General features: G+C 31.6%; 1 protein-coding gene across 2 annotated transcripts in view; it reads right to left on the reverse strand.

The window, feature by feature from the left end:
- Nucleotides 1-26,220, reverse strand: part of LOC126879529 (zinc finger protein 501-like) — a 60,673-nt gene that overhangs the window by 23,540 nt on the left and 10,913 nt on the right. The window contains exon 2 of one of the 2 annotated variants that reach the window (XM_050642633.1): nt 10,915-11,989. The exons of the other annotated variant lie outside the window; for it this stretch is intronic. Coding sequence (XP_050498590.1) covers nt 11,016-11,989 — 974 coding nt within the window. The 3' untranslated portion in view covers nt 10,915-11,015. Of the gene's footprint in view, nt 1-10,914; nt 11,990-26,220 lie in introns of those variants that run through there. 2 annotated transcript variants of the gene reach the window in all.

Below are 26,220 nucleotides of genomic sequence, written 5' to 3' on the forward strand. Positions count from 1 at the left end.
ATAAAAGAGATTTATTATTCGAAAAACCTTTGAGAATTAATAAAAAGTGAGTTATAGGTGATGGAATGTATATTTTTTTCGGCTAGTACCCAAATCCAAGTATTCAAGCTCAAATAACGGGAAAACGGTGCATTTTATAAAATATATTTACTGAACACTTGTCAAAGTACTCAAGAATACCTATCAAGTGAGCTCCAGATGAAGTTTATAACATCAAAGCTAATCAAGTGATGATGAAAATCAGAGAACCCTTTCGAGTTTTTAGGAAAAAGTGGAAATTAAAACATTCGCTATTTATATATTTATTTTGAAATTTGTTTGAAACAGGAATTTTTAAAGGAATTTCGGGAATGAAGTTAGGATTATGATTCATTATCAAGTTCGTTTTATTACAATTTAAATATAACAAGTTAAAAATGCGAGCATTATTATAACGAAAACTTTGTTTTTTATGTATTTAAATTCCTAATATGGAAAATTGCTATTATGAAAAGTTGTTTACAATTAAAAATTATGTTTAATGTGAAATTATATCCTACGCTTTAAATATTGTGAGCTATAAAGGCCGTTTTCTGAGCGAATTTCTTGAGCAAAATTCATATTTTTTACACATCGACTAAAATCGATACAATTTTATATAATCTTATGTTTATGATGCATTTTGGATTTTAGACCATGCAGATCTTTTTATGAAGAATAATTTTTGTTCGTAAAATTAATAATAAAAGAGTTATAAATGAAAATGATTGGGAGGTATCTCTAATTTGAGAAAAAAATTAAATATTTTCTTTTTATTAGAAGAATGTAGATAATAGTTACATTATTATAATAATTATTAATTATTTAATTATAATAACAACAACTATTGCATATATTAGAACACAGTCTTTAATTCCAAACAATTTTTCGTAGTAACAATAATTTACAACAGTGTGAAAAAAAGGTGCTTTAATCTTGAGCGAAATTCATATTTTTTTAAAATACCTCCTATAATATAGATAAAATTTGCTATCTGATGATTGAATCGTAGGTTTTAGACGATGCAGAACTTTTTATGAATTATAACTTTATTTCGTAAAATTAAAAATAAAAAAGTGTCCCGTAATATATGTGTCCAACTTAAGTAGACACACTGTATATTATACAATATAATATACATAATACTTTATTGGTGATGTTTTGCAGAATTGCGTGGATGTTAATTAAACACCGAAGTACTTCTAGTCAGTTTTATTTTAAAAGAAAACTCAATAATTCTACAAATAACTTAAACATCAAAATCAACATTTATTTTTCTTTTTGACACATGTTTTACTTGTAGTTGACATCTGACACTTATATAACATTGTTTCCAACTACATCATACAATAACAAAAATCCCCTAGATTTGCCGTTGCTTATTTTTACTGGGTATTCAACACCCCCCCTCAACGGTAAATCTCCTAGATCTAAATTAATTTTTTTATTCTAAACCTAGCAACTCTCTAAATTTTTTAAACAGAGTTAAACCTAATGGTTTTGTACATATGTCAGCCTGTTGGTCACTTGTATTAAGATATTTTAATACAACAATATTTTCCTTAATTTTATCTCGTACAAAATGAAATCTAATATCAACATGTTTTAGTCTTTTATGAAATTCCGGATTTCTACTAACCCTTATAGCGCTTTGATTGTCTGCATGAATTAGAACCGCTACATAATCAGGTTTTATTTTTAAATCATACATTAAGTATCTTAGCCAACATGCTTCACTCACACATACACTTAGTGCAACATATTCAGCTTCAGTAGAGGACAAACTGACTGTAGACTGTTTCCGTGATGCCCATGACACCGTGCAATTAAAAACTTTGAATACATATCCTGATGTAGATTTTCTATCAGTACGGTCACCTGCCCAATCTGAATCTGAGTACCCTACTATCAAATTTTCCTGTTTATATTTATGTTTATAGTATATCAAACTCATAGTAACTGTGCTTTGAATATATCTCAATACTCTTTTTATTGCTACCCACAAATCGTTACTTGCACATGTTTGATACCTGCTTAATATACCTATAGCTATACACAAATCTGGTCTTGAGCATAACATTGCATACATCAAACATCCTATAGCAACTCTACATTTCTTTTCTATCTCTATGCTCTCAGATTTTTCTCGTTTGAGAAAATCGTGGTGAAAATTATTATCCATTGGTGTTGTTGATGGTTTGCAGCTTGACATGTCAAATTTCTTCAAAACATTTTTTAAGTAAACAGTTTGATTAATTTTTATTTTGCCTTCAGACAAATTTTGAGTTATGCACATACCCAAAAAATGTTTTATTTGACCTAAGTCGTTCATTTTGAAGTTTTTGTTTAAAATGTATTTTATTTTCTCAACTTCTTGATCATTTGTACCTGCCAACAGCAAATCATCAACATACAGCAAAATGTATATCCTACCTTTTTCATTTACTTTAATATAAAGACAATATTCATATTCAGATCTTGAAAAACTCAAATTTTGCATCAAATTATGAAATTTGTCATTCCAATTTTTAGGTGAACTTTTCAAACCATATAAGGATTTTCTTAATTTGCAAATAGTGCCCTCTTTTTCTTTAAATCCCTTTGGGAGTGAAATAAAAACATTTTCTTTAATATCCCCATTTAGAAATGCACTACAAACATCTACTTGATGAATTTTCATATCAAAAGTATTACACATGGCTAAGAAAATCCTTATTGATGGTAATTTTGCTACTGGACTATAAATATCATTAAAAAACATACCAATTTGTTGAAAACCTCTAGCTACCAAACGAGCTTTATATTTCACTACTTTACCATTTTCATTTTTCTTTTTCTTGAACACCCACTTGCACTCAATGACTTTTTGACCATCACTACTTTGCACAAACTCCCATGTTTCATTTTCTAGCAACGCATTTATTTCTGATTGCATAGCTTTCTTCCAATTTTTACACTCACTACTGGCCACTGCATCATCATACGTCTGGGGTTCTTCATCATCACTAAAAGTCAACAAACTCATTTCGTCATCATCCAGAACATAATCATCATATCTTGAGGGTCTTTTTATATGTCTTCTCAGGTCATATCCATGCTCCTGCTCTATTTCATTCACATCTTCAATACTGCTATCAGTTTCGAGGTCACTCTCACTGCTTTCTTCTCTATTATTTTGAGGTTCTTCTGCTTCACTGTCATCTTCTTCTGACTTTATCTCCTCACATATCATCTGTATGTTTTTATTCATGTCTGTCTCCCCATTTTTTATTTCTATGGTTTTCTCGGGCAAAAATATGACATCTCGATGAATTTCAACTTTATTTTTGTCTGGGACAAATATTTTGTAACCTTTTACATCCTCACTGTAGCCAATAAAGAAACCAAACATATTTTTTGCATCCCATTTTAATCTCTTCTCTTTTGGGACATGCACTGATACTCTAGAACCAAAACTCTTGAGTGTAGAAATATTATTGACTTTCTTTTTGTACCATAATTCATAAGGTGTCACATTTTTTATGCTACTAGGGCCTGTTCGGTTTAAAACATACACTGCTGTATGTATGGCCTCTGCCCACAAGTTTTTATTCAACTTTTGCCCTTGTATCATAGTTCGGGCTGATTCAACTAGGGTTCTATTTTCCCTCTCAGCCCTACCGTTCTGCTGAGGCGTATACACTACTGATCTCTGATGTTTTATGCCTTGATAGTCAAGCATCTCCTTTATTTCTTGGTTCATAAACTCTAAACCGTTATCTGATCGTAAAGTTTTCATCTTGTAGCCTGTCTCTCTCTCGGCTAATGATATAAAATTTTTAAGGTGTTTCTTAACTTCTGATTTATTTTTCATGAAATACGCGTACCTATAATTTGTATAGTCATCCTTTAACAACAGGAAATACCTATTTCCCCCTAAAGACTCTTCTTCCATAGGGCCACATACGTCTGTATGCACTAATTGTAATGGCTCACTTGCTCTTGATTCACTTAACTTGAATGGTATTCTGTGTTGTTTACCTGTTAAACACTGTTCACACACGAATTTTTCGTCTATAAAATCAATGTTATTTTGCCTTAAAAAGTTTCTCACATATGTAGTATTTTGATGTGCTAGTCTGCAGTGCCAAACTCTCAAACTTTCTGTTGTTTTTGCAGAATTACACTCTGATAAAAATACATCTACTAAACAGCTGTTTTCTTGAACTTGACCGTCAGACAAGTTTTCGTTAGGGGTGCGTTCCGAAATTAAAATATTTGCAAAGGTTTCAGTGTTTTGTTCTTGTGAGAATAACATTTTGTATAATTTGTTATCCCGTGTTGCCAATGCTCTTATTTCTCCTTTGTCATTATAAAATTCACATTTTTCATTGTTTGAAAACATCTTATAACCTTTATCTAAGGCACATCCAGCTGAGAATAAATTAAATTTTAAATCTGGCACAAATAATACATCTGACAGGGTTGACTTTATAAATTTCTTACCATTAAATGCCCATAGAGTTATTTTTCCAATACCTTTAACTGGTAATTTTTCTCCATTTCCGACTTTTACTTGTTTTTTATAGCTTATCTCTATCAATTCTTCAAACAGATCTTGATTCCAGCACATATGTTCGCTAGCTCCTGTGTCCAAGCACCATTCATTTTTATTTTTCTTACTCCCAGTATATACCATGAATGCATTACTGTCAATTTTATTTTCTTCTCTGCTTGTCTGTTGTTTTTCATTTTTATTTTTATTAAACCAACACTCTTGTAAGTTGTGTCCTCGTCTTTTACATTGACTGCATACTTTTATGTCTTTCTGGCTATTATTATCTCTCTCTTTCTTCTTGAAAAAGCAATTTTTCGCAATATGGCCACCTCTGCCACAAAAATGGCACTTTAACCTGGTTTTCTTTTGCCCTTTAAATTCTCTGCTTGTATCACTTTTCATCGCCAATGCTGTGCTGCCCTGTGCTGACTTACTTCTTTCTTCTTCGATAAGTAGTCTTGATGTAAGTTCATCTAGGGTTTGTTTATCAGATGGTACGGATTCCCATGCGGACCGAAAATGCTTATATTCCTCTGGCAATGCCATAAGTATTTTTGTCATGATCATTTTATCGGACAGCTCTTCACCAGCTTGCTTTAGCTTATTTTTTATCTCTTCAAGCTGTGATATGAATGAGGCAACATTTTTACCTGATGAAAACTCCAAGAGAAAAAACTTTTGTTGCATTAAATGAATGCTCACCTCTGACTCTTTGTCGTAGACAGACTTCAACTTTGTCCACATATCTTTCGAGGTCTCACAGGATAAAATGTGTGTCATAGGGCCTTGCTCTATTCTGGTTACTATAAATTCTTGTGCTTTTGAATCACCAGCATCCCATTTCTTTTGGTCATCTCCAGTAGTGCTCGGTCTCACAGACTTTCCTATTACTATGTCATAATAACCACGGCTTTTTAGCACTACCCTTGTTTGAAATTTCCAGGCTACCCAGTTGTCACCACCACTAAGTTTCAACGCAGCCGATGAATTTTCCATTTTTCGGATTTATGTTTTTCTTTTTTTATGTATATATACTCGAGCTTCTTTTTCACCTTTTTTTCAGCTTTTCTTTTTTATTTTCGTTGGCCGCGGCAAACTACCGACACAGGCTCTTCAACACTGACTTTTTTTACTGGCGAAATACTCACGAAAACAAGTGATCTGGGCCCATAACCTGATGTTTTGCAGAATTGCGTGGATGTTAAATAAACACCGAAGTACTTCTAGTCAGTTTTATTTTAAAAGAAAACTCAATAATTCTACAAATAACTTAAACATCAAAATCAACATTTATTTTTCTTTTTGACACATGTTTTACTTGTAGTTGACATCTGACACTTATATAACATTGTTTCCAACTACATCATACAATAACAAAAATCCCCTAGATTTGCCGTTGCTTATTTTTACTGGGTATTCAACAATTGGGTTAATACGTCATTGGGTAGACAGCACCAAAAATTTGTAACCTGCCATTTAACATTACTTAAATTAAAATTAATAAGTAATATTTATTTATTTGATATTTCAATTCTTTTACAGTTTATATGAAGTAATATATTTTTGAAATAATATGAAATTTCCATTAACATTTTTACGTACAGTGTCTCCATTGTAGAATTATCTCGTTATCTAAAATTGCTAAAAAATCATAAATTGCTATCCCGAGATGCAATTTGTCTTTGAGGTCGGTTATCTCGAAGATGGTTTGAGATATCGAAATGCCGTTTTCAGATTTGGATTCAGGAGACAAAACTACATTGACAGCGGTACATAAGCTCCAGATATTGCAGGGGTGGCAACGCAGGAACGAACGAACGGACTTTGCGAATTTATAAACGAAATCAAAATTTTCGTTGAAAATACTATTTATTTTTCACTTTCGCTGTCACATTCACTAAAATCGCTATCATGATTATTTTCATCACTTTCGCTATTATGAATGTCATCATCAGCTTGCTCATCATTCATCTCATCGTCTGTTTCATTCTCAAAAATAATATCTCTAACAATCTCTGGCATTTGAGGCCCTTCAAACCATTTGAATTTATTTGTGTTATTTTCAGCAAGTTCCCAACCATTTTGTTCAATAACCAGATCTGTTGGATTTTTTTTATAGGCGTTCAACCAAATACTTGTAATGTATCGTGCTCGTAAAAGATGTTGATATAGCTCAGATTGAGATGGTGGTAAAGTTGATGCATCAAAATTTTTCAGATATTTTTTAAAAAATGATTCATTTACGTCTTTTAGCTTATATCGACGATTAAATACTGTAAGCCGTATGTCATTGACTTTTCTTTGGAGAATTCTTTTTGTAATCCCTGTACCGTATATGTGACAAATATATGTTTCTAGAATTTCTAAAACCGTCTCTTAGTCAAAATCGATATCTCCAAGAGCATAAAATGCTTCCTTATATTGCTCAAATGATTTCATAATATTGAATGGTCTCTTTTTCCCTTTCTATGAAAACATGGATTATAGTCACAGCCAGTTAGAGCGTGGAAACCAGCTAAAGCTTTGCATATTTAATCTCCAAAATGTTCATAAATTTTACAGATATCAATATAATGTTTTTTTCCTGCGGTTCCAAACTGTATCCAAATGTGTAAATTACTCTTCAAGTGATGCATATTACTTAACATAATAACCAGAATATCTGTATCTGAGCACTTTATGATTACATTGGCATCTTTCTGTAGTTGACATACGTGGTATATTATTTTAGTGTCTGCCTCCTCATGAGCTGGACAACTAAAATATGGAGCTTCGTCTTTCTGCACTTCTCCATTTTTACTAACGAAAAACTTGTGACACTCAACAAAATTAACATATATTATTTTACCTTGCAGAAAAGGTGCTATTTCGTTATCAGCTCAATAAGTAAAAAAAAATCGAACCAAAGCCTCTTTGAATTTGTTATTTCTTAACTCTTTAATAAAATCGACTGGTCTCTTTTGATTGGGTCCTGATATACAGAAAACGCGATCGGCTTCTTTGTTACCTCTTGTAGATCTTTCATAGTCTTTAATTGACGGTTGGAAATATTGATCAAATATCAAATGTATTTCAGTTGCGTTGTTATTTTTATAGTATTTATATAGTACTTTTGTACTATGATTTTCGTTAAAAAGGCACGTTATCTTGTTTATTCACCGGTTGTGTTCCCTTGCCCCCCACTTTTTTTGGTCCAGAACCGCCCCTGTATAAACTGAATACGTACAGAAACAGAGGGTGTCCAATAATGGGCACATTTGACATAATATTCAAATACATTTTTGCTATATTTTATATAAATGTCTTAAAATAATTATAAAAACTTATATAAATAATACAATAATTAAGCTCCAAATTTTTGGAGCATAAACTTTGAAAAATGTTTGTAGCATAATGTTTAATGGTATCAACTTTTCCGGGAGCTCATTTGATACATATTTCTAAGTACTTTGACGAAGTGTTCAGTAAATATATTTTATAAAATGCACCGTTTTCCCGTTATTTTAGCTTGAATACATAGATTTGGGTACTAGCCGAAAAAAATATACATTCCATCACCTATAACTCACTTTTTATTAATTCTCAAAGGTTTTTCGAATAATAAATCTCTTTTATTTTTTATTATCTTCAATTTTGGTAATCATAACTATTTTGATAAAACTTACAGTTTTTGAATTATTTACGAAAAACCGTTTTACTACATCATGCATTTATTTCACGAAAAATTTAAATCTTTGATCTTTAATAACTCAAAAAGTATTGATTTATTTTAATAATTAGAGGTAATAAATTTTGCTTAAAATTTGTCCCTCTATCGATTAGTGGGGTTATTTTTAGTAAAATAGTTTTCACCTCTGAGAAGGGGTGGCATCCACCCCCAGGGTAAAAGCGCACGTTGGCACCATATCAGTTTTATTTCTTGAGGTATGGTCTAACTACTCACCAATTTTCATGTAAATCGATGGAGGTTTAACAAAATAAGAGGTGAAAACCATTAATGACTGCGTTAACTTTCTCCTTTCATCCCTTATTGCTACTCCCTGTATCCACTGAGGTGTCAGCCTGAAAGGGGTCATAATTATCAACATACAATAGACACATTTCACATGCCAAACTCCATATTACTTATGACGATGATTTCTCGCCTCTAGCTCTTAGAGTATGAGGTTTACCAAGCACTAAACAATAATCTTTATACTGCCACTGTTTTCTCTTTCTGTGACTATGCCAAAACTTTTGATGGTGTAAATCAAGACATCCTGATTAAAAAATTTAATTTCTATGGAATTCGAGGTATTTCTTTGAATTGGTTCCAATTATACTTGAATAATAGGAAACAACTAGTTAGAGCAAATGATGCTGACTCTAGTCTCAAAAACATTGTATGTGAAGTACCACAAGGTTCAGTATTGGGTCCTCTTCTGTTCCTTATATTTTTATAAATGACATCACTAATTTAAAAATCGATGGGAAAATTTTTCTTTTTGCTGATGATACCAGTATCACTTGGAGCAACTCAACTATTGCATCTTTTCACGAAACTATAACTTCGGATTTACTGACGATAAAGACCTGGTCTGACTCTAATTTTACTCTCTTTTAACGTAAATAAAACAGTAGTATTATCATATAAAGGAGTTCTTCAACCTTTGCCTCTTAATAAACAGCCAGATCAGTACCGTTGATTCTGTAAAATTTCTTGGTATTTTTTTAGACAGCAACCTCAAATGGTCCCTTCATATCGATTCGTTAAGTAAGAAACTCGCCTCAGCTTGCTATGCAATAAGATCTGTCTCAAGGGAACTCAATTTAGCATCTTCTAATTTTCGTTGTTCGTGTCTCATCTTCGATATGGTCTTCCTCTTGGGGTTCTAGTACAGCTGCTCAATTTGATGTTATTTTTAAATTGCAAAAAAGAGCACTAAGATATCTGTTTGGCCTCAGAATATCTACACATTGCAGAATTTACTTCAGAGATCACGGAATTTTAACACTTCCATCTTTATATATTTTAGAAACGGTTTGTTTAATTCGTAACAACCTTCATGTCTTTCCAGCAAGACCCAATCATCTTTACTCCACCAGAAATTCAATCTTTGATATTTATTTACCGATCCCATCCACTGAGTTAGTAAAGAAACCTATATTATATTCCGCAAAAAAACTTTACAACCATCTCCCTTAACAACTTAAATATGCAACATCATTCCCAAAGTTCCCAAACAAATTCCCAAAGCATAAGATGCTTGAAAGGTAAGTTGTGCAAAATTGAGAGTTTTATAAGAAAAATTGTATAAGTTACACATTTTTAAATCATTTTTAAACAAAATTCATGTAAGGCTCACTTTTCGCCCACACCGTACTTATGCCCATACATTTTATTTCTTTCTATTATAACCATAAGATATAATATATATAATAGCTTAATTATTTTTCTTTTATGTTCAATTTGTAAAATTTCATTTGATCCATTAGTTAATGAATTACATTAATATAACTTAACCGTTCACTTCGCCGTACGTTAGTTTACAGTGCGCCAATGTTTGTGAGAAGGGTGACTTTAGCATTATAGATAAAAAATTATAGAAGATACAGATTTAATTTTAGAAAATTCTTTATATAAGATTTTTTTTGTAAAATTTTCTGAATTTTTCAATGATCAAGTCAGTTTTTTTCTAAAATTTATATTTTCGGAGTTATTTAAAAAAACATCTAATTTCGTAGTTCATTTTTGTTTAATAAAAAATGAAGCACCCACTTCTTGAGTAGAACTTTTTGATATGTTATTTACTAAACATTTTTTAATGAAATTACAAAAAGTTCTATCTTGTTTGATTTTTTCCGAAGTGAAATTCTATATGCACGCCCCTATTAGCTGTGTTATGGCAGAATAAACTTCCTGCTGTAATATTCTTGGTCCATCATTTACCTCTTCTTCTAGCTCAAAGGTGTTATCTGGTTTTCAAATAGTTTTTCTAGATATTCTGTCCACGTTCTAATTTTACTCTGTTTATCTAAGATGATGTTTCCGTCAGAATCAGTTAGATTTCCTCTCTGTCTCAGTCTTTTTACTTCTCTTCTCTTCTCCTTCTCTCCTCCTCTTATCTTTTACTTCTAACCCCCTCAATTGATTTATGTTAGGTACAATAAAGTTGAATAAGTGTGTATTTATTATTTCATTGGGGGATTATTTCATATGTGCATACGTTCGAATTAAATAAATGTGTCTTTGTAAAGACAATGACGTCAATATTACTGAGTAACAAAACATTTACTCAATACACACATTATTCGTTATAATTACGCAGCTAAAGATTTCAAACCAAGGCCAAAAACAAAATAAAAAACTATTAACAACATATTTGATATGCGTATAATTTCAGGTTTTTCTCAAAGATGTGTTCACAAATGTAATTTTAAATGAGATGTATTAAACTGCTTTAAACAAATTTCACAATCACTAAAGTTTCACTCCAGTGTGCATTCTCAAATGATTTTTCAAACTAACTGCTTTAGCAAACTGTTTAAAACAAATTTCACACGTGTATGGTTTTTCTCCAGTGTGCACTCTCAAATGTACTTTTAAATGAGATGTATTAAATTGTTTTAAACAAATTTCACACTTGTACGGTTTTTCTCCTGTGTGCACTCTAAAATGTCTTTTCAAACTTCCTGCTTCACTAAACAGCTTAAAACAAATTTTACACTTGTACGGTTTTTCTCCAGTATGCACTCTCAAATGATTTTTCAAACTACCTGCTTGACCAAACTGTTTAAAACAAGTTTCACACTTGTACGGTTTTTCTCCGGTGTGCACTCTCAAATGTTTTTTCAAATTACTTTCTTCGCCAAACTGTTTAAAACAAATTTCACACTTGTACGGTTTTGCTCCAGTGTGCACTCTCAAATGTTTTTTAAAATCACCTGCTTGAGCAAACTGTTTAAAACAAGTTTCACACTTGTGCGGTTTTTCTCCAGTGTGCACTCTCAAATGTCTTTTCAAGGCATCTGCTCTAATAAAATGCTTTAAACAAATTTTACACTTGTACGGTTTTTCTCCAGTATGCACTCTCAAATGATATTTCAAACTACCTGCTTGACCAAACTGTTTAAAACAAATTTCGCACTTGTACGGTTTTTCTCCAGTATGCACTCTCAAATGTGTTTTCAAAACATCTGCTCTAATAAACTCCTTATAACAAATATCACACTTGTATGGTTTTTCTTCAGTGTGCACTCTCAAATGAGTTTTCAAAATACCTTTTGCAGTAAACTGCTTGAAACATATTTCACATTTGTAAGATCTGTTTTCAGTGCCAACTTTCATACTTTTATTTAACATTTTTCTTTCAGCATCTTGACCTGTGTATTTTCCTTTACGAGATGAATGTAACGTTTCCATAATCTTCATTTTGTTCTCCTCCTGGGGACAACCTAAAATACAAACCATTTATAAATATTTTACTGGAACAGAAGACAACGGAATATAATACTACTAGAATAGCCTAGCCTTCTTCTTCTTCTTGTGCTACTCCTATCGGAGATTGGAAATCATCAAGGCTACCCTGACCTTGTTTACAGCTGACCTAAAAAGTTCATTAGTGGTGCAGCCAAACCACTCTCTGAAATCTCGCAATCATGACATTCTTCTACGGCCTGGATGCCGTTTTCCTTCTATTTTTCCTTGCATTATATTTTGAAATAATGCATATTTATGACCTCTCATCCTAGCCTACACAATTTTAAATAAAATTTGGAGAACCGAAGAGCTACCCAGAGAATGGATGCAAGGCTTAATTGTAAAAATTGCTATCCAAATATAAAAATTGGAGACCGATCACCCTACTATGCAGAATAAGCAAAATCATGACCCGAATCATGCTTGAAATAATGAAGAAGCAATTTGATAAAGTTACAAGAGAAAACCAAACTGGATTCCTGGCACGAAGATCCTGCACTGACCACATTTGTACGATGAGAATGATTATAGAGCTATTCGAGTGGCAGAATAAGCTATATGAAAACTTTATAGACTTCGAGAAAGCGTTTGATCGTGTATATCGCAAAGACTTATGGAAATTACTAGAGAAATACGGAATGCCTCCCAAGTATATCAGAATTATAAAACTATTCTACGAAGGGTCCACAGCAGCATAGTCTACGAAGAGAAGTTAACAGAACAAATAGATATTTGTACAGGAGTAAGGCAAGGCTGTGTGCTCTCTCCGACCTTATTCCAGATAGTAATCAAATGGATCATGTCCAAGGCTACTACTAATAAGACTGGAATCAGATGGAATGTTGAGGCTTTCACAAAACATCAGGAGCTTGGAGGAGTAAGGGCGAACTGCAAAAACGATGTTTTGGGAAAACTGAGTTAAAGTTTACAAACATGTTAGAATAGTAAAGGCGAACAAGTGATGCTACTAGACTAGACTATGCGGTTTATCGTCACCTTTCTACTATAGCGTGCGGTCTACCGAGGGATTCGGTGTATAATCTGTATTATTACAATGCTGACAAAAAAATTTTTACAAAGTGAATAAAACGTGTAAATCTTAGGAATTATTATTTTAATTTTACGGCTTGTTCTCAACTAAAATAATAAAATTGATAAAATAAACTATTAACTTGTAAAATTACTATAATAATCCTTCTTATTGATGCCTTATATTCACTTTGTAAAGATGGGTTTTGGCGGTGTCACGTTCTATCGGTACATCAGCTCATCACTACAATATTTTCTCAGAAGCGTTGAACAGAATAATGAAAAGCGCCTTTGTAAGCGGAAAGTTTATCGCCAAGTACGAATAAAAATTACAATATACAATAAACTTTATGCACATTTTAGTTTTTCTACTATTATACAAATTACCCCTTAATCTTTTCCTACGGTATGGAAATTCTAGGTTTAATACTTTTTATTCTATAAAAATAAACATAACTAGTGTTTTTAATAAAATTCACAAAGAAAGCTTCAATTGAATCCAATTTGATTTTCATCATCTACGGTTTCTTCGTCTTCTGTATCTCTCCAATTAGGGAATCCAACGATCTGTCAAACTATTCCAATATGTCTGGCGGCTGGCATGAATACATCGAAGGCATATTATAGTATAGTGTTATTTTAGTATTTTAAACTAATTTTCGTATTTTATGTCCGTGTAAATATTGCTAAATACTTCTGTGACATAGTAAAAAATATTGCTTACGGCAATAAACTTTAATAAGTAGTTAAAAAGTTTTAATTAAGTAATTTGGAAGATTGAAGAAAGCTAGGTTAACAAATTTTATGTTTTATAAGTTTAATAAAAAATAATATTGAGCATCCCTAAAATTAGATTTTAGGTAGAATCATCGGGGTAATATATATTTTATTATTTTAGGTACCTAGTAATACCACATTGTATCTTAAATTTGAAATTTTAATTTAAATAAAGTATCCAATAAAATCGCTTGTGTGCAGTGTTGCCAGAGAAATTTTTGTAAATGCACCGGAATGACTGGAATAGTGACACAAAGTACTAAACCAACACATTTTGTACAAAAACTTAAAAAACGTCGTTTAATATTATTTGAAGCAAATTTCTTATGTCACAAAATTTTAGGTTTTTACTTTAGGAGACTTTAGTATCGAAAGTTTGGTTGTTAATTGTATCAAATTGGTACAATTGTAACAACTCTGGCAACGCTGAATTGCCTGCCAGTCGTCCTGTCATTAAAAATCACGTGGTTTGGATTGCCTAATTAAAGCTACTAAGCTACACTACAGAATTATAGAAAAACCGGAGCGCCGACAAAGAAGGGGCGAACCTTGAACGGAAACGCAACGAAAGCCTGTGGGTTCGCCCTTACTCTTCTAGACGATTATGCAGTTCAATTTCTGACATGAATGGATTGGTATATTATTTCTTACGAAATTTTAGGAGTATGAAGGGCGAAACCAGTAGATTAGAACACGTACCAAATGAGGAAATAAGACGACGAACAATGAGTTTATATTCCACGGTTGACCATATAGAAACAAAGAAATTGCTATGGTATGGTATGGCCAAAAAGAGCATTAAATTATACACTTATAAATAGAAGAAGAAGAGGATGGCCTACAGAAACATGGAAGAAAGGCATAGAACAGTCTATGGCAGATAGAGCTATTGACGAAAACGAATGGGTGGATAGAAAACGATGGCGAGCGAAATGTGGGATGTGGAGGAGACCGTAGGAACCCCACTATATATATATATATATATATATATATATATATATATATATATATATATATATATATATATATATATATATACAGAGTGGGCCAAATAAAAGGAGCCACCCCGATATTTGGCAGTATTTATTAGATTTTAAGAAAATAAAAAAACAGGTCAATTTTTGATCTAAGGGGTACACATTTTTACGGTACAAACATCTGTCATTTGTCAACTCCCTCCCTTCCACTTCCCCCACCCCTTATTTTTAAATAGGGAATAGGGGTCGTGTGCTAGCTCATTTGAAAGGTTATTCAATTCTATATTCAGTAATATCAACATTGACATAAAAATTTATACAGGGTGTCCAAGAAAAATTATTTTAAATTAAATTAATTGACACAAAAAGAAGAATGCATGTAATTTATTTAACTCAGAATACATTCGACTGCTGATAAAAAACAGAAAACAATGTTTATTTAATAAATAAACACTGTTTGTTGCTTAAATTCAATATTCAATCTACCAAGAGGCAGATGGGTGGAAGCTTGAACATTAAAATTAAGCAAAAAAGCAGTGTCTATTTATCAAAAAACATTTTTTTCTGTTTTCTGTCAGCAGTAGAATGTGTTCTGAGTAAAATAAATTACATACATTTTTCTTTTTGTGTCAATTAATTTAATCCAAAATAATTTTTCTTGGACACCCTGTATACATTTTTAAGTCGATGTTGATATTACTGAATAGAGAATTGAGTAACCTTTCAAATGAGCTAGCACACGACCCCTATTCCCTATTTAAAAATAAGGGGTGGAGGAAGTGGAAGGGAGGGAGTTGACAAATGACAGATGTTTGTATCGAAAAAATGTGTCCCCCTTAGATCAAAAATTGACCTATTTTTTTATTTTCTTAAAATCTAATAAATACTGCCAAATATCGGGGTGGCTCCTTTTATTTGGCCCACTCTGTATATATGAAGGGAGAAATATGCTGTTATAATATACAGAAGCATTCTTTAAAAGTATGTGAAGAAGATGACTTTTTTTGAAATGACCATTTTTCGGGTTCGCCCTTACTCCTCTAAGCTCCTGACATGTCTATTTTTGATATACTGTACTATTGTTTGTTTTTTAACCAAGAGGAGTGATTCAAATTTACCGCGCAGTAATGCTTGTTTCTAATTGGTGCAACCGCAGGCAAATTTACTCCACTGTTATTAAATTTTGACACTAATGACATTTATGAAATTTTGGCACTTCTGTCATTTTATAGGTTAATTAAGTATATCGACAATTTTTTGTATTTTCTGCATTATTTCTTTAATTTTTAGATTTTTAGTATACTTTTATATAAAAACAGTTGTTTTTAGAACTCTTTAGCGATGTGTTAGTATAATATAATATGTATGGATTATCATCGAAAGCTGATATGATCAACGGAAAAAGAAGATGAATATGGTGACTTTTCTAGTAACTTTCTTAGGTGTGAATCTGTCTTTTTAGTTTACTCCTCTTGGTAAAAAAATTAACTATTGTGTATTTTTAAAAGTTAATTTTTTAACATCAACTTGGTACATAGGATGCATACATACATCATTTCCTGTTATCGTCAGATGCTAGGTTTATGGAAGAACTGGATAACATTTTTGATTTTATAGTTTCAACGAACCACTGTTTCATTTTGGTGTGCGATTTTAATTTAGATCAATAATTATTGTCAAGTACTTTATATGTCAAAAAAATTAATGATCAAATGTTGAGCTACGGTAGTTGCCAATTAGTTACAGAACCTACTAGAGTGATAAATGTATCTAAAACACTGGTAGATTATGTGCTGTCAAATACTAATGTCATAATACAAATGTTCATGAAACTCCACAATTAATGGACCACTCCATTATTTCAGTTAATCTGAGAAATATAAAAAGTACAGAGCATTATAATGTTAAAAAATTTAGAAATTTAAGTCAGACTAATATTTTGAAAATTCAAACTACTTTAATGTATTACAACAAAAATTTGAATTCTGTGTATGTTGACTCAACTTTTAATGAGTTATTTTTAAATTGTGAGATTGAAATCAATAAAACAATATCAATCAATAAAACCTATTCAGATCTGCTGGTTTAACTCAAAGCTACCATGATTTGATAATGAAGTTTACTTTCTTATAAGATTATGTAACAATGCATATAGAACTTTTAAAACATCACTTGAACCGTTCAAACAACAGTTGTGGAGTAATTTTAAAAGGTATCGTAATGAAGTACTTAAAATGTTAAAAGCTAAAAAAAATTTGTATTATTTTAGTAAAATAGATAGATATAGACACAACCCCAAAGAAATGATTTAGACACAACCCCAACATTAAAAAATTTAGTGAACATTAAACCCTAAGGTTCACCTCAATATGATCAATTTGAAACAGGTATGTATTCAACATGTCAAGCTAGCAAAGAAATCGCTAATCAGTTCAATAGTTGCTTTGTTATAAGTATCAACAATATTGTTGGAGCTTTATATTCGAGGGAAACCTGTGTGTGTGTGTGTGTGTTCACAAAGAGCGGATGGCATTAGATAAACTGAGGGAAACCTGGTGTAATAAAAATAGTAACTTATACCTACTGATAAATAAAATTTAAATTAGTATCTTTAAATGAATTATGTATGTACGCTAATAAATTAGACAGTAAATGCTAAGTTCATGATAATATCTTAAACGCTAAAATGCTCAAAGATATTTTCCGAAGCAACTTAAAGTTAGTACAATTGTAGCAATTCAAAAAATCAATAATACAGTGAAAGCTGAGGAATGGGGAACTTGCATACAATTTTAAATTAAAAAAAAATGCTATAAATCACATCAGAACATAATTTAAAACATATTATCAAAGAAAAAAATTTTTTTTGTCTTTCGTTTGACCCCTAAAGACGATTAAAAATTCAAATTATAGCGGCCAGCCCTCATTGGTCGTGACGTCATATTATTGTAGTATTGGATGTCCTCGCCATTAATTCATTAGGTTTGGCATTCGTTTCGACACTCAGTTTTATAAATATTTTTATAGTTGCTATTTCTAACTAATATTTGAGTGTTTTTGTTAAGAAAATTTCGAACTAATATTTCAGTGCTTTTGTTAAGACAATTTTTAATTAATAGTTAAGTGTATTTATTACTTAAGACAATTTTTTTTAAATGAGCGAAGAGGATTTTCGTAGCGCCAGTCTGATTACCTATAATAAATATGTGTATGGTGGCCACATATTTTCAAAAAGGTGAAAATGTTTCCGTTGGAGGACTTCGGGGAGTTAAAGCAGATAAGTAGGTAAGTATGCTTCTTTTCATGAGCATTTTTCAGTGCATCACAAATGATAGAAAAAAAGGTAAGTCCGTGATAATATACATTTTAGTGACATTACATTTTAGTTAAATCTGACAGTTGTCACATTTTATTTGCAATTTGGCAAAAAATCAAATCAATTGTGTTTATTGCATTTATAAAATGGTATTTTCTTTGATTTGTATAGTCTTATATATTGTACAGATTATATTCGTAGATATATTATATAATTAGTAAATACTTTTTTTTCGATTATAGCGCCATCTATTGACAACTCGAATAAATGTTATAAATGTCACCGAAGAAATGTAATCACTGACGTACGTTTTTTTCTGTCACGTACAATTTAATGCGTTAGAAAGAAATCGAAAAACTGTGACGCACTGAAAGATTCTCATGAGAAAAAACAATATTTTATTGGAGTTTTTAATAGTTGTACGATTCTTGATATGATTACTGGTATTGTCTCTCAATAACTCAAATACAAAAGTAACAAAAATAATCATAGTAATCAAAGTAACGAATATTGTAAATGATTACTTTATACAAAAGTAACGATTTGTAACGAATACTCGAAAGTAACTATAATCAACATCACTAGTATTGTGGTCAAAAACGGATGTTGAAGGTCTTCGGTGGAAAGCAAGAACACTTCTCACAAAGGCACAAAAACATCATCCTCGCAGTGCAGTAGAAAGAACATTACCACAGTAAGTAGGGAGAAAAGGACTCATGGACATAGGTGAGCAATTGGACACACAAGTTGCTAACTTAAGAACTTATTTTCAGACACAGGCTGAAACATCAACTTTGCACCGTGTAATCTGCACAGTAGATGACTCAACGCCACTTAAACTGAGGGAACAAGAAATGCTCATAACCCACCTATCTAAGCAAGAAAAAATGCGACGGGTATGGTGTAATGGTTCAGTGTCCAGGTGGAGATCTGCATCCAGCAGTGGATGTTGCACAAGCTTTTGGCTTTCTGAAGTTCTATCAACATAACATTCCTAATAACCGAAATGTATTTCTAGATTTAGTTAATGTTAGGGAATTAAATGTATCTAAAGCAAGCGATGCTCTATTTAATTCAAATCGGCATCATATTGCCTATGAATGTTGTTTGGAAATCTCAAATATACCTAATTCTTCAAGACCAATGAGGATTTTTTTATGATTTTAAAAATGGCAATGACAATAACTTTTTGGCCTCTATTGGCAGGATTGCTTGGCTCACAATGATATTAATGTTTCAACTAATGTGTTCTATGAAATTCTTTCACTAGGCATTTTCTACTTTATACCTCTGAAGAAATACAGAACATCAACTTTTCCTAAATGGTTTTTCCAGGAACTTAAGAGTTTTGACATGTGAGAAAAGTACGTAGTAAATTTTCTCTTCTTAGGACACAATGCTATCAGTTATATGCTTTAATCAATATGTTACAGGTATAGATGCTGAGATGATAAACAACCCTAAATCATTTTGGAAATATGTTAATAATAAACATTCTAGTCACAGTTTACCAAAAGCTATGTTTTACAGAGATCGGTGTGCTTCTAATGGGCAAGAAATTGCTAATGTGTTCAAGTAATTCTTTCAATCTGTCTATACTCCTGGGGTTAATAACCTTCAGATTCCCAATATCCCCGTTAATAACAATGTTGGCACAAATTATAATGTCTCTGAAATCACCCTCATTGATATTTTTGATTGTGTAAATTCTCTTCCAAATAAGATTATCTCTGGACCTGATGGTGTTCCCAATTATCTTTTGAAAAAGTGCGTCTGGACTGTTACCATGCTGCTATACACTTTATTTAATAGATCATTACAGTCACCTTTATTTCCTGATGTTTGGAAGGAGAGTTTTATTATACTTACCTATATTCAAATGAGGTCAGAAAGAAACAGAAAATTATCGAAAAATATGCATTCAGTCGGCAATACCTAAATTGTTTGATAGTTTGATTGCTAAACAGTTATCTTGGATGTGCAGGGTGCTTATATCAGAGTCTCAGCATGGTTTTTGTGCAAAAAAATCTAAAGCTACTAATTTGCTTTGCTATCAGTCTGAGCTTATGAAGCAAATCGAGGGTCAAAAACAGGTGGATGCAATATGGTTGGCTTAGTGTGAAAACCTCGTATCTCATTTTTTTTTCGAAAATAAGATTTTGGTGGTGTTAGTTTGAATACCTTGTATCTCACGATTTACAACTGTTAGAAAAAATCCAAATACACCAGACTATTTTTTACAGCCGAAAAAATAAACCACGTATATAAATTTCTCTCTTGATTTAGTATGAATACCACGTATATTTATAACCAAGAATTTGGTACTTAATTTGGAGTGTTTATTTGAAAGATTCGACTTGGAGAAAAGTTTTTTGTTAAACAATAAAAGGTAGTTCGACATATGGAAACATTTTATGAACCTTAAATCAAAAGATTTGTACTGTATCAACCTAGTATCTGGAGGTGTGCAGTAAGCTATGAAAAATGAAAACCTCGTAAATAATCATAAACACAACCTCATTTTAGATGAAAAACACGTATATCAAGATATACGAGGTTATCATAGTTACTTGGGCAAAGGCTCTATACACTGCAAGGATATTTACGTGTTTTTCATAGTTAATATTTGTATTTACAATTTAATAGTAACATTACTCAGAAGCCAATCGGTGTAAGTCAATAAGTGTTTAAAATGAGATACTAAGATGTTTCTGAATGTAGTTGCAGAAATATAAGTAATTATTAAAAACAAATAAACCGTCTTTATTTATCATAATACGGGTAACATATTCATAAATCAAACAATAGAAAAAATAATATTATTATATATAATAATGTGTGTTAAACTTCAATAAGTCATTTTTAGGGAGAATTGACTTACACCGTTTGACTTCTGAGGCATCAATTAACAATTTCAGCTCTGACCAATATCAGATATTTGTCGCAATGTGCTCAAATTAAAAATATGTGACGGTAGTTTTTGTTGTTAGGTTATATTATGCAGAAAATCAGTTTTGTGCCTCTCATGTAAAATTGTAATATAATGAGATACGAGGTTTTCACACTAAGCCATAGATATCCTACTGATTTCAGTAAAGCTTTGGAACACATTGATCATCAGATTCTTCTTGCAAAATTGCTTTCTGTGGGATTTAATGCTCAGTTTGTTGAATGGATCAAAAATTCGTTGTTAGGTCATAGTCAAAGAGTTAAGGTTGCTGGTAATGCTTCAGAGTCAATAATGGTTCCCTCAGGCGTTCCTCAGGGAGGACACACATCACCTATTTTTTTCATCACATTTGTTAATGAGCTGTTATGAGCTGTTTTTTGAGTAGTCAGTGCTTAATGTTTGCTGATGACTTGAAGTTCTAGATGGTTATTGATGACTTTAGAGATCAATTGTCTCTACAAGCTGATCTTGATCGTCTATCCAATTGGAATAGTAGGAATGGTCTTCATTTAAATGTTAATAAGTGTTGTTATATCAGTTTTACCCGAAAGGGTGAAGAGGATAGGTACAACTTATTTCATAGATGGGCAAACTCTTAAGTATGTCTCTTCCATTAAAGAGTTAGGATGGAAGTGTGATGGAGCATATCAACTTAATCTCCAGAAAGACTTTTAAATTACTTGGGTTTGTCATAAGAAATTGTAAGTATTTTTCCACTAAAGCAACTAGATTAGTTTATTGTTGCCTTGTAAGTAGGGATGGGAAAAACCAACCGGTTTTAACCTAAAACCGTTTTTTTTACTTCGCAATAACCGGTTTTACCGGCTGTTTTTTTGTCCCGGTTATAACCGGTTTTTTCTTTTTAAAGTAAAAACCGGTTATTAGGTTTTTACGGTGATTAGGATTAGGTTAGGTATTATTTTGGATCCCAATCATAATTATTATTCTCAAGTAATGATTCCAAACAAAACCATAATTCAAATTTTATTTTATAAATACAGAAGCAAACTGAAAGTGCAAACTCACATCAGCCAGAAACAATTGTTTTATTATAATATTTCCTTGAAAAGGTATTTGTAATCATAATATTTACATAAGAAGTGATCTGGTTGAAGTAGACGCAAACATCATCAATTCTTCACACTTCTTGACATTGAAAGTGGGGGAATGACTTTTTCTGATTACCAAAAATAATGTTCTGACTATGAATATCGAATTACTGATTACGAATACGAATCTCCAAGGATTTCCCTATGTTTTCAAAACGATACACCCATACAGGAAGTATTAAATGAGTTAAAATGTAAATACCTATTATACAAATATACAAACGTGTTAAAAGAAATACATAATTTTTTTTGATGGTAGTAAAAATAAAAGATAAATTGCATTATCCAATTTATTTTTAAGTAAAATATCTTAAAATATTTATGTTGATATTATTTTTTTAAATCCCATTTGAAAGAGTCTGGGAAATTTTTTATAAGTTGAAATGGTTGGGTTAAATTGTATATTATTGCAATATGTATACAGAGAGCACGTAAAGGTTGGAATAAATTAATTTTCTCGAGAATGGACAATTTTGGAAAAAAATCCCGAAAGAGGTCAATTTTTATTTTTAAATTACGACTTTTTGTCATATATATCATACTACTGACGTCACCCATCTGGGCGTGATGACGTCATCGATTATTTTTTTAAATGGGAATAGGGGTCGTGTGATAGCTCATTTGAAAGGTAATTTAATTCTCTATGCAATAATATAAACATTTACATAATTATTTATATAGGGTGTCCAAAAGAAATTGTTTTGAATTAAATTTATTGACATAAAAAGAAGGATGAATGTAATTTATTTAGTTCAAAATACATTTTACTGTTCTCAGAAAACAGAAAAATTATTTATTTGGAAAATAATCATTCCTTTTCGCTTAAATCAAATGTTCAAACTGTTAAGAGGAAGGTGGGTGGCGGCTTTAATATTGAGTTTATGCAAAAAACAATATTTATTTGTCAAATAAACATTATTTCCTGTTTTTTCTGACAGCAGTAAAATGTATTTTAAGTTAAATATATTACACAAATTCTTCTTTTTGTCAATAAATTTAATTCAAAAAAAATTTTTTTTGGACACCCTGTATAAATAATTAGTTAATGTTTATATTACTGAATAGAGCATTGAATTACCTTGCAAATAAGCTATCACACGACTCCTATTCTCATTTAAAAAAATTATAGATGACATCATCACGTACAGATGGGTGACGTCACTAGTATGATACATATGTCAAAAAGTCGCAATTTGAAAATAAAAATTGACCTGTTTTGGGATTTTTTTACCAAAAATCGTCCATTCTCGAGAAAATGAATTTATTCCAACCTTTACATGCTCACTGTATATTAATCTTACGCTATTCGCGGTGTGCAAGTACTTGGAAGGGAAACGAGAAACGACCGTGCGCGAGTCGCGGAGAAATATTGCAACTATCTTAAATAATTCATATTGTCAATTGAAATTGTCAAATTGACGTATATATCATACCTTCTGTCATTGAAGCAGAAAAATTATAGGTATATTGCTCCACAATATTGATATGATATGCAATTATTATATAAAGGCAAATTTAATTAATTGTATTTTGTCTGCAGTACTGCATTTTAATAACTAATTTTATTTACTACATACAATTGTTTACGTTTTGATAGCATAACCTGAATCTTATTTTTTCTTCTTATTATTTTTTTGGGCTATGGCCTTGACAATTATCCAGTAACCAGGACTAATATAACTGGACAATATAATTAAAAGTGCGAATAAAGTTGCAGAGCGTAGAAATAGGGGTCGCTTTGCCGAACTTGCACGGTCCCAATATTATATTTAATAATAATCAATAAATATATAATAATAATAAAATAATAAATAAATATAATAATTAACAGAATAAAATGGTTTTATTAAAAATTGTGTTTTATTTATATTGATATTGATGTTCTTTCAATAGTACAGTCGAACCCGCTTATAGGAATAGCCTTCGTGCCAAGCAAAATTATTCCTATACCTGGGATATTCTAATAACCGATCATTGGTTGCTTAGTATAAACGTTTTGGGACATCAAATTTTTATTCCTTAAACCGGGATATTTCTTTAACCGGTATTCTAATAAGCGGGTTCGACTGTATGTACTAATTTTGATCATATTGATATCGAGTATCGAGTCGAGTGGAGTATAGCAAACTAAAGTGCATTGTAAATGTAACATTGTATGTAACCTATTGGATTAAAAAAACCGAAACCGGTTTTTTTTTGGCTGGTTATAACCGCCAGCTTAAACCGTAAGCAAAAAAAAACGGTATAACCAAAAACCGGTGTTTTGTCAAAAACCGCCATCCCTACTTGTAAGATATTAAATATTGATATGGAATATTGTTGTTAACTTAGGTCACCATACTATCAATGTCATATTGACACATTAAAGGCTGTTCAACATAGGTTTTTGAAACACTGTGCATTTAGAACTCACAACATTGTTGTAAATCATGATTATTCTAATATGGAGCAACTACTAAGATTACCACCACTTAGTATTAGGCAGGATATTTCAGGTTATGCTTTTATTTTTAAAATAGTCTTATGGATTGCCCTTACCTTCTGAATGAAATCAGATTTAATGTACCTTATTTAGGTTTGCACCATATAACTACTTCTAATATCCCCCTTCATTGAAAATCATATGGTAGTAATAGTGTGTTAAAGCCCTTTCACATGACAGGTGCTTAACGTGCATTTTGATAAGGCGCTATTACAACTACAGTGGAACCTCGATTATCCGTCTCTCCATTAACCGTCAGAGTCCGTACATAAGTTGTAGACTACATAAGCAAAAATTTATTCATTTATTCATTCATTTATTTATTCACGGGCAAGCCCTATTCAGATATAAATGTTACATATAATAATATAACATAGCAAAGTGGTTTGAGAGAAAATAATTCTATGAGTAGTACAGTTACAAAAAAGAGAAGAAAAAAAGAATAAGATAACATATAGGTCAGTACAATTACAAACAAAAGATATCACCTAAATCAATTCAGAAATGTTCCAAGGTATAACGGTTTTGAGTTATCTAATACATACATGTCATGTAACACTAATCACAATACAAAAGCTCTGGCCGAAAATATTAAAAAGTTAAAAAGTTAGGGAAGAAATATGGTTTTTAAATCGGGAACTTGATATATTAAAAATTTCGAGGTTATTTAATGAGTTAGCTAATCGAAGAGCTCTAGGAATAAATGCGTTGTAATAATAATTGAATCTATGAAAAGAGACATAAAAGGTTTGCACCTGCCTAGTCGAACGACTGGGGATAAATAGAGATATTTTGGAGAGAATCTCGGGGCAGTTACACAGCCCATTGATAATTTTAAATAAAATTATTAAGTCTCTTTGTTTTCTACGTACCTCAAGAGGAGGTAAGTTCAGTATGCGCTCTAATACAGAATAGTCATAGTATACATGCATCTTAGTAGCAGTATATCTCAGAAAATTGTGTTGGACAGCCTTAAGTTTCAGTTTATGAGTAAAGTAATAGGGGGACCAAATTGTGGAACAGTAATCGAAATGAGATCTAACCAGGGAGAAATAAAGTGATTTAATAGCTGAGATGTTTGTAAAGTCTCTGGTGGTTCTTTTTATAAAGCCAAGCATCTTCATAGACTTCTGTATTGTACTGGAAATGTGTGATTTATAGCTAAGGGTGGAGTCAAGGATCACACCTAGATCCCTAGTTTCAGAGGCAGAATGTAAGGTCAGATTATTTATACTATATTCAAAGATGATTGGATGATGAGTTCGATGGAAACGAAGAATATGGCATTTGGATGCATTCAAACACATACCATTTTGCATACACCAGTTAGATAGGCGATCAATATCACCTTGTAGACTAAGTGAATCAGCCTCACATGTGATTATTTTAAAACATTTTAAATCATCAGCGAATAACAAAGTTTCACTTACTTGGAAACAGGGTATTAGATCATTGATAAATATATTAAACAACAGAGGTCCCAAGTGTGATCCTTGTGGTACACCTGAGGTAACAGAGATGGTATGAGAATAGTGATGATTAACCCTGACAATTTGCGATCTTTGC

The sequence above is a fragment of the Diabrotica virgifera genome, chromosome 2 (genome assembly GCF_917563875.1).
Source record: "Diabrotica virgifera virgifera chromosome 2, PGI_DIABVI_V3a".
NCBI lineage: Eukaryota > Metazoa > Arthropoda > Insecta > Coleoptera > Chrysomelidae > Diabrotica > Diabrotica virgifera.